At 46.9% G+C, this 10,748-nt stretch overlaps 1 protein-coding gene across 1 annotated transcript; it reads left to right on the top strand.

Annotated features, from left to right (window-relative positions):
* snrkb (SNF related kinase b) lies at positions 1 to 10,497 on the top strand. The gene is made up of 4 exons (XM_071544993.1): positions 1 to 230; positions 636 to 1,030; positions 7,469 to 7,610; positions 8,988 to 10,497. The coding sequence occupies exons 1-4, from the start codon at positions 1 to 3 to the stop codon at positions 10,159 to 10,161; spliced, it is 1,941 nt and encodes a 646-aa protein (XP_071401094.1). The 3' UTR covers positions 10,162 to 10,497.
* Positions 10,498 to 10,748: the final 251 nt, after the last annotated feature.

Raw genomic sequence — 10,748 nt, 5'->3', positions numbered from 1 at the left:
ATGGACTCCTCCGGAGGCGTAAACGGGTTGAACCATCTTGACCCCAGAGATGGTTCCTGTCGCTCCGATCTCAGCGGACTGTACCATCTGGGTCGCACGTTGGGGAGGGGCCACTTCGCGGTGGTCAAACTGGCCCGTCACGTCACCACGAGGCAACTAGTCGCCGTCAAGATGATTGACAAGACGAAACTCGATGTTATGGCAACAAGCCACCTCTTACAGGAAGTGAGGTAGAGAACAATAATCATTATAGAGAGCATCTTACCAGAAATAGAGGTAGAGAAGCTAGAGAAGATGAGTGCCTATGGAAAAAGAAAAGCGGGAGCTCTTTGTAGTCTGCTTTTTTAGGTCAGATTTAATAGGATCACAAACAGACTGATATTTCAGCGGTAAGCCTTGAAGTCTCTGAAAACGGCCCACAGCTGAAACATCAGCCTGTATGTGATCCTATTAAATCTTACATGAGGCAAAAATTGAACCAAAAAATAGCGCTCATGTCTAATTTTGAAGTGCCTTGAAGGATTTTTCAGACGGTTTGGTACAGAGTTGTACCTCACCATGCATAAGCACTTTAAATTCTATTGGAAACTAACGCTCCTTCAGATTATTTAACCATCCTTACCGATCGTTTCCAGGTGCATGAAGCTGGTGCAGCATCCCAACGTGGTCCGCCTCTACGAGGTCATCGACACGCCCACCACCCTCTACCTGGTCATGGAGCTGGCCGAGGGGGGCGACCTCTACGACTACATCCTCCGCCACGAGGGGGGCGTGGCCGAGCGCACCGCCAAGCGTCACTTCGCCCAGATCGTGCGCGCCGTGGCGTACTGCCACCAGCTGCACGTGGTGCACCGGGACCTGAAGCCCGAGAACGTGGTGTTCTTCCCCCAGCAGGGGGCGGTGAAGCTGACGGACTTTGGGTTCAGCAACTTATTCCAGCCGGGGACGATGCTGGCCACCAGCTGCGGGTCGCTGGCGTACTCCGCTCCCGAGATCCTGCTGGGAGAAGAGTACGATGCGCCGGCTGTAGGTGAGAGACTGAAAAATGTAGAATTCTGTGCTTGTGTGTGTGCGTTACGATGCTACACCTCTCTGCAAACGCACCGAAACACAACCAGGGGTGCTTCAAGTTGTATACTCACTTAATTCACACTGCTGCAGATACAGTATTGGCATGATATCATATGACATTCACATACATTCAAATTATAGCCAGAGGCCCCAATATCTTAGTCATTCTATTCTGAGGTTGGTGTTTTAAATCTTTCAAGTGCCTTTTGATTTAAGTCAAGTGAGTTAATCCGCTTCTTACAACAGCGGACAAAATGAGATTGTTTTCAGTCCAAGTAGTTTCTCTGATCACAGATGTGGCACAGCGACAACAAACTGCTAATATGACAAATGCTCCGTAATCCATACGCCAAAGTCAGTTGGAGGGCTGTTATGTTTGTCAGCATGCCTGTTTGCAGGAGCTCCTGTGTGCGCGTGTGTGCGTGTGTGTCCCTGTTTATATCAGTTGATCTCTCTATCTCTTTGTGTGTGTGTGTGTGTGTGAGCCTCTGTCTCCCTGTCTGTCCCCTTTGTGACCCTGTGTATGTCTGACTCTGTGTGTCCTGTACTGTATGTTCTTCTGTATTTATGCGCTTGTGTGTGTCTATGGATCTGTGTGTGTGTGTGTGTGTGTGTGTGTGTGTCTGTGGAGGATTAGAGTGTGTGTATCTGGGTCAGTCTAAGCAGCTAGTCCTGAGCCAACTGGGCACGCTCTGCAGAGGAACCAAACACTGCAGCTCACCACTGGGCTCTCACACTGCATAGCAAGTGTTTGTGTGTGTGTGTGTGTGTGTGTGTGTGTGTGTGTGTGTGAGAGAAAGAGAGAGAGACAGATAGAGACAGGTAAAGGAACAGAGAGAGAAAGTAGCATGCATTCCCATGTATTTAACCTTTATCCGTCCACACTGCTGGCACCTCTGACATTAGATTAAAGTGAGGCGATGGAGGCAGATAGACAGAGATTTGACATTATAGAAACAGAAGGCCGACTCAGGGATTTGGTCCCATGTGTCCCGGGGGGCGGGGGCACAGCATGTACGCTTCTGGGAGATCGGTGGTCTTAACTGCTAAGCTAGCTGGACTAGCATGGATTTTGGCAGGGATTGGACACTATTTATTGTGTTGGATACAAAATGCATCTGCACTGAATACAAATGCATCCCAGCTGCAATTAGGAGCCGTTCTTCTGGAAGGACATCTACAGCGTTATTAAAGCAAATGTATGTAGATAGGAAACACTGCCTGCGGCAAGGATGAGTAGTTGCAAATGGATCAAAATCAACGCGGATAGCAACAATATGAAAGCATCATTTCAAAAAGCACTAAAGGTCTTAACTGTTCTCAGTTGCTCATCTGTATTGCCTTGAAATGTTGCCTGTTTATAATGGCCTTGGTGGCAAAATTCCAAAATAGCATAAGATGATAGGAATAAATATTTTACAGTTAGGATGCTTCCTTCATTAACGAGCCAGGGGCCTTATGGGCTGTGATGTAGAAACGCTGCTCAGGTCACACATCCATAACTTCAGCATGACTTATGAGTTGCTTTAGTTTCTTCATGCACGTTAGTTCTGGTTTCTATATGTGTTCACATGCTGGGCCCCAGTGTTTTTCAGCTTCAGCTCAGTTGAAGAGTACTGTTCTATTTTATCCTATTCTATTCTATTCTGTTCTGTTCTGTTCTGTTCTGTTCTGTTCTGTTCTGTTCTGTTCTATTCTATTCTATTCTATTATATGCTGTTCTGTTCTGTTCTGTTCTGTTCTGTTCTATTCTATTCTGTTCTATTCTATTCTATTCTCTCATGACTCAACGTTATGGATATCATCACTTTCACTTTTTATAAATGTACACATTCATCCCAATACAAGCCATGAATGTGTGTGTGAGTGTGTTTGTGTGTGTGTGTGTGTGTGTGTGTGTGTTTGTCTGTCTGTCTGTCTGTCTGTCTGTCTGTCCATCTGTCTGTGTGCGTGTGTGTGTGTGTGAGAGAGAGAGAGATAATGCTAAGTAGCACAGAGGAAGAGATGTCCCTTAGTGAGCTCAGCTTAGTAAGGTGACTCATAAACTCATCTACACGCACACACACACACACACACACACACACACACACACTCACACACACACACACACACACACACACACACACACACACACACACTCACACACACTGACTACTCTCTGTCTAGGATATTAACATCATGTACAGAACAAACAGACTGCTGTTAATTCACTACGGTTCACTGCACTGAAGGTTTCATAAGTGTATTACCCACTTTATGGCTTGCTGCTCGGAGCCATGAGTGTAACTTACAGTACATATAGCCGTGCTCTGTTTGAGGAGATGTGTGTGTGTGTGTGTGTGTGTGTGTGTTTGATGATAGTCATATGATGCAGAAGAGAGAGAGGAAGGTCCACAGGGCCTCTTGCCTTTGACAAAGACAAACACTGCTTGCAATTACATAATATCTTCCCATCTATACGTGTGTGTGTGTACACTTTGGTCCTTTTGAGGTCCAGATGTTACTGTTAGGTTTGAGGTTAGGTTAACGGACTAGTGAATGGCTTTAGGTCAATGGAATGTAGTCACCGCTATAGTAGTGCATGTTTGCCTGCTGGGCCATGTACAGAAAATGTTTGTGTAGTCCTTGTCATGGAATAAATTGTGATTTTTGTTGTAGTGATCACTTAACATTTGACTAAATAGAACTAGGCCACGCATGTTAGTTGTGGTTTAGACAAAGTTTCACTGTTATCTCTCTACCTACAATACAGATAGTCATGGAATTCTGGACAAAATCATATCTAACAATAAAAATATTCTCAGATTTGGGTCCGAGAGACAACATCCCATCAAATGGGGGTCCATGGCCTCAATGTGGACTAAATTAGGGTCCTTGATATGAAAAAGGTTGAGAATCACTGGTCTATGCTGACTGTATGGCAGTGTATGTGAATGTGTGTGTGTTGCTGTGAAAGTGCTGTGAAAATTGTTGCGAAGGAAAAGTTGGGGTTGGCTAAAAAGTTGTGAAAAATGTCCGATAAAAGGGGAACATAACCTACATTGATGGGGTATGTTATGTACAGCAGGACCCTGTGCATGTGATAGATAATATAAGCCTGGCTGAATGCTGTTGTAATTCATTATCTTCGCTGGAGTATAAATACCCACAGTGAAGCTACAGCATGTCAGCTACTCACTGGCTTCCTTTTAGCCACGATAAGTTAATTAGACTATGAGGTGTGAGGCAGCGAGTGTGGTTATACCCTGAAGGAAAAAAACACTTTAACATGGTTAAAAAACAGCTACTGCTGATGTATCCTGCATTTCTGTTGTCATGTTGTTGTTTGGTGTTGTATTTTTTTATTTCTGTGTATAACGTCACATCCAGATATTTCAAGCGCAGCTACAATGGAGTTTGATAGCAGAAAAATCGGTAAATGTCAGGTTGTGTTATCAGTAAGGGACACTAGTCTCACTTTTTCTCAACTGGAAAAACTTGTTCTCTTGCTTCTTCTTCTTCTTCTTTTGCTTCTTCTTCTTCTTCTTCCTCTTCTTCGTTTAGGGATTTCGGCGGTTTAGATTGTTCTCTTGCTCTTACTATGCCATAGCTATCACTATTGCTGTCTCCACCTACTCCTCCTGAAAGCAACAAGTTCAGTCACATCACTAAATCGCTAACTGAAGGATAGAGGAGGCAGGCTGAGGGAAATTGGTTACACCAAAAAAGTAAATACAACACTTTATCATAAAATAACTCCTGGAATGCTTTGAACATCACATATTGATGATAAATATGTAACAGTGTATCTGAGGGTAGAATTGTGTGCCTCAAAATAAGTCAGACCCACTAATAAAGCCTGAGGTCAAGTTGGGTCAGAGCTTTCTCCCTGCTGTCCAGTGTCAACAAAGTGTGATGTATCGAACCACAGCAAAAAGTTTCATTTAGAATAATGGCTCACCATGCCTCCTCTCTGGCCGGCTGCCAGATCGTACACAGCGTCCCTCTGTTGGGAGGGCGAGGGTTGCTCGTCACACATGCGGGTGTGGCACACGTAAAGCCCCTCTAACAGACCCCAGATTCCTCATTTTACATCGATGAATAGCTAGACGACCAGAAAGGATTTCCAGACAGAACTCCTTTGTCAGTGTTTCCACATCAGCCAGGAAGCTGCTGGACTGTTTCTATCAATAACCACTTTTCCAAAGCTTGCCAGGGCCAGGACCAACACAAGATCACTATCCATTTGTTGGAGACTATAATAACAGTGCAGCTAACAAATCACCATCTCTCTTGGCAACAAAATGCATAAAAAACTGCATACATATTGCTTTGGGAGAAACTGGGCAACACTGATAATGAGTGTGTTGTTGGACATTAGCAAATTATAAATTTCTTGTTGACAGTGTGTGTGAACTGGGGCTGGACATGAAATTCTAGGTCATCGAGTTGCTTCTTGCATTTTTCCACAAAGCTTAGGTGATAATACTCGAAGTCCTTGTTTTTTTGTATTTTGGCAACATCTTTGTTGCTCAGCGCTCATTGTTGTGGTGTTCCTGCACTGCTATTCCCACAGATCAGCTGTCAATCAAACAGTGTGTCCAGCACTGTGACGTCTTTCTCCTTGGATGTGCTGTTGCTGCAGTTTGAGTTTCTCTTTTCTCTGTCTGTTCAGCCATGGTGGCTATCACTGCTCAGGCTAACTACCCAGTTCTTCTGTTTGTTACAAACAAACCGCTGTTGCTGCTGCAGGAAACATAAAACACATCGCTTCCTCTGCGCCAGAGGATTTTTCCCAGGAAAGACCTACGTGACACCAGGTGTTTAGAACAACAAATGTAAAAACTTTCATGAACTGGATATAGGTTGAATCACTATTGTGTTATATCAATTGACGAAAAAGAGCAGCAAAACAGACATTTATTTATATGAAAATGTTGCAGATTATTAGCCAACTTGAAAGTTTAATTTTACAAGAAGCTGATCCACATTAATAAATGATATGGAGTTGTGTAGTGTGGTCTAGGGTATTCAAGGTGTGGTGTATGTGTGTGTGTGTGTGTGTGTTTGCGCATGCGTGAGCCTGCGTGAGCCTGCATGTATGGAGTACATGTTTGTGTTGTCAGCAGGCCACTAATGCGTGCTGAGACTGTGCGATATTCCCCAGCGAGCTGAGAAAAGTACACTCCCAGTACTCAGTGGCTTCTGCTTGCCGTTGCGTAACACTTTTTGAGACGGACAGAAACGAGCGCGCCCGTGAGCGTGCACGTGAGCGTATGCGGACAGGGAGAGGAGGACTGAGGGGCTGTTGTTTGGACTGTCATGAGTCCGAAGTGGGACAACGGTTGCATGTCTAGCACACTCTAGTACGGGGCCGGCGTGTGTGAGAATGTGTTGAGGTGGATATGAATGCTGTGAATGAACTACGTTGTTTGGGTTTTCATTGGATTTCACAAACTTAAATTGTTCCTCATTTGATCTGCTCAGGATTTAATATTGAAAACAGAATACAGAAAATAAGGAGAAATCAGGTTATTTTCAACTTGGGTCTTATTTTCAGAGTTTTTACCATGATGACAACTGATTATGTTCATTTAATCATTTCATTGTAGAGCTTAACGTAAGGCCCAGGTTGAAAACAACCAGAAATATCCTTTAACTGTCTAATGAAGTGGTTGTGATTAGCAGGAGCAGCATTTAGATATATGATCTGGATATATTCCTATTGATATATGAAGGTTAGTACAAAATGTGCTGTATTCCTATCCATAATGTTTGAGAGAAACAGAAGGAAAGCGAGAAAAGAGAGGAGGGAAGAAAGGAGATCATTCTCAGAATAGAACAACACCACAACAAGCCCTCTGTTTATCATGGCCTTCAGCTCCCAACTCCCTTCCCTCTGTGTGTGTGTGTGTGCGTGCGTGTGTGTGTGTGTGTGTGTGTGTGAACTGGCCACAGTGTTCTTGGTTCAGGGTGTGTGAGTTTACATGGCCCTCCTCTCACTCCGTCTGCCTGAGGAAAAGAGAAGAGGTGGGAGGAGGGGAAGGAAGGGAGGGAGAAGGAAAGGGGAGGAGAGGGGAAAGGAACACACTGTCAGTCCCGTCTGTCAGTACCAGGAAGCCTGTGTGTGTGTGTGTGTGTAAGTTAGAGGTCAGCGGCACCAAACCCAGCTGTCTACAACACAGGTCTTGCTCTTTAGACACATAAACCGGACATGAAATTGTTAGTCATCCGTTTTCCTCTTGCATTGTTTCACTCAGCTGAAGAATAAATCTAATTTTGAACCTTATGCAACATTATATTAGGGCTCCACCTCCAGGGACGCTGTTCTATAACTGACCCTGACCTTGTATCTTTCCCATTATATTTCCCATATAAGGCTAATATTTGTGCTTGTGTATCTGTGTGTGTGTTCCAGATATCTGGTCTCTGGGGGTGATCCTGTACATGTTGGTGTGTGGAGTGCCTCCCTTCCAGGAAACCAACGACAGCGAGACCCTCGTCATGATCCTGGACTGCCGCTACTCCGTCCCTGAACACGTTTCAGACGACTGCAGAGAGTGAGTGCGCACGCTGATGCACGCTCACACACACACACACACACAGTCTCAAACCAGGGTTAGGCCATTATATCGCTTCGCTGATATATTGGGCTTTATCTGCTATTGGCAGCTTCAATACAAAAATATCGGTATCCGTATCAGCCTTCAACACCCCATATCGGTCGAAGCCACACACACGCACACACACACACCACTGGAACAAAACCCAAGCTCACACTTACCAATGCTGTCTCTTCTCACCTCCAAACCTCTCGCCTCCCAAAACACAAACTGTCCTCAGCTCAAAGGACAACGTGGTGAAGCCGCAGATTTGGAACATAAAACTGTAAAATTGTAGTAACAAATTTTTCAGATCATTTCTTTATCTTGTTGCTGATTTTTCACTTGATAGATTATACTGTTTCTTCTGGAAGAAGTAGGTAGTGGAGGGGGGCACAGTATATCAAAAGATAATGTTAGAAATTGCTCAGTTCACATTAGTGAATCATTCCACATTCGGATAACACTGACCCCATTCACCCCTGCTATTAAAATCCAGATGCAGGTACAATAAAAGTATATAGGTTGTGTCTAGATAGTGCACCAGGCTACATTTAAACATAAGCATAAATACAGCCAGGGAGGTGAAATCTGCAACCTGTAAAAAAAAAAACTATTGTGATCCCTTTTTTAATTAAAAAAAAATACTAAATTGGTTAGTGTGGTACAAGTCTAGTACAACAAGAGCCAGGGGTACAGTAGTAGTGCAGCAGGAGTACAATAAGCATGAAAGCTTAAACCCAATGCATACTGTTATACAGTTCTTTTCTGTTCTTTTCTGTTCAACAGTGGCATCTACTGGTTAGAAAGTGAAAGGCATGTTTTCAAATTTCCTGACCCTTGATCATTTTTAGGATGTAATGCATTTTGGTGCGTTATAGTGGATTAATACCTTCAACCGAGTAATATGTTAGAGTATCTTTGGCCTCAAACACAACCTAGAACATCTGAGCCAGCACTCCTCATATGACTTAGCCCTGGGTCACTTGATGAAGCATTTGATGTCAGAAAAGGAACAGAACAGAACACCCTTCTGGACATGAGCAACCACAACACGTTTCAAGCAGTTTCACGGAAAAACAACTTTAAGATGCGTGGAGATGACCCAGATCAGCTCTAAATTGGGTCTTGCAGAGTTAAAAACTGTAAAAAATAAAATAAAAAAAAATTGTCGACATCCTCTCTTCTGCCCGACACTCTTGTCTCTTTCCCTCTCTCTGTCAGTTCAGTTAATTTCCTGTCATGACTGATCAGAAACAATATTTATATCCTATCCTATCCTTAATCATTAATATCCGTAAAAAAAACATAACACTGTCCCTCTTTCCCCGACAGTCTGATCTCCAGGATGCTCCAGAAGGATCCGTCTCGCCGCGCGTCCCTCGAGGAGATCGAGGCTCACGTCTGGCTGCAGGGGCTGGACGACGCCTTGCTCAGCCCCGAGGCCCCGCCCCACTGGCTCTCGGGGGCCCTGTCCCCCAGCTCGCCCCGCCCGGGAGTGCCCGAGTGCGGGGACCTGCTCGCCGCGAGGCCCCCTCAGCCTCAGCAGGCCGCCTTCCCCGGGCCCTGGCAGCCCGGCCTCAGCCTCAGCCTCCGCCCCCCTCCGCCCGAGGAGCCGCCCTTCACCAAGACCCTGGCCGCGCTGCAGCAGATCTGTGAGGAGGAAGAGGAGGAGGAGGAGGAGGAGGAGGAGGAGGGTTCGGCAAAAGAATGTGAGGATTCGGCGTCGAGGCCTTTGCTAATAGAAGAGTGGAATCACATCTCATTAGAGGAAGAAGCGGCTGCGGTGCTGGGCGGAGCAGGGAGTCGAGAGGGAGGGGAGGAGGGAGACGGAGAGGAAAAAGGACAGTTAGGACGCTTGGAGGTGATGTTGGAGGAAGAGGAGGAGGTGGAGGAGGAAGAGATGGTCAAGGACGAAAGAGAGATGGAGGAAGGAGAAAGCAGGGATGTGATTTCGGACCAACCAGTCAGTGACGGAGACGAGCCGGCTGGTCCGACGCCCAAAGTCCCAGCGCTGTCTCTGTCCGGTTTCATGGGAGTGCCGTGCTGTCAGGGGCAGCCGGACCCCGCGAGCCCAGAGCCAGCGCGGGACGACGAGACAGAACCCAACAACAACACCAACAAACCCCCTCCTCTCCTCCCCGAGTCCGACCCCCGCCTCTCCCCCATCGCCTCCCTCCCGGCGCCCTCCGCCAGACTCGGCCTGAACGGGAATGCGTCGGAGGCACAGAGAACGGGGACAGAGGGCGGACGAGAAGACGGCAAAGAGGACGGGGAGAGAGACGACCTCCCGACGGACCGGCCGCAGTCCCGCGGCGCGCCGGGGCCCCGGGAGGCGGGGCCCGAGGCCGCTCCCCGGGCGGAGCCGGGGAAGGGGCGCAGCGTGAAGCTCAGGGAGCGGCTGTTTCAGTTCCCGCTGTGCGAGAAAGCCCTCGCCTTCAACATACCCACGCACAACAAGACCAAGATCCTGCCCCTGGCTCAGTACAACTGCTGCCACGTGCTATAGGCCCTAAAGAGCCGGGGGCCGGGGCGCCCGCCTGTACCGTGCCGCCGCTCCCGCTCCCACTGCAGCCCACTGTACACACACCCAGCGGTGACACGCAGGCTGTTCAGCAGTCGGCGAGCGGCTGCCTGCGAAGCACAAACAGTTTAGAGCAAAGCTGAGACGAACCCTGTGAAGCGGCGAAGTGTCGAGCTCCCCCGCTGAGCGCTTCTGCCACAGAGACCTTGAGGCACAAGAGCAAAGCCCCCCCTCAGCATGCAAATATACAGTGTACAGGATCAGCATCGCGTTCACACACACTTACACACACAAGGTACTAGCATTAGTACAGAAGCAAACAGAAAGGCAGACAGAATGAGGCACTGACACGTTTCCTTTTTGCGTATTCATGTCACAAGCATCGTGTTAAACTTGTGGTGTACAGCACAGCGGTGAAACCTCGAAGAATCTCATCCATTTGCTGCTGTGTACAGGGGCAAGCGTTGAATTCTCCTGTGTATCCACTTAAGCTCAATGGGAACGACGACGGACCTGCAGGGAAGGGGGAGACAAGGAAGAAAGAAGATAGAAGTGTATTGTCAAGGGGACAG

The sequence above is a fragment of the Centroberyx affinis genome, unplaced genomic scaffold (genome assembly GCF_046629955.1).
Source record: "Centroberyx affinis isolate AG114_WGS23_722 - 3 ecotype Tasmania unplaced genomic scaffold, CSIRO-AGI_Caff_v1 ptg004742l_1, whole genome shotgun sequence".
NCBI lineage: Eukaryota > Metazoa > Chordata > Actinopteri > Beryciformes > Berycidae > Centroberyx > Centroberyx affinis.
The sequence above is the reverse complement of the archived record's forward strand: the minus strand, read 5'-3'. Positions and strand labels throughout refer to the sequence as shown.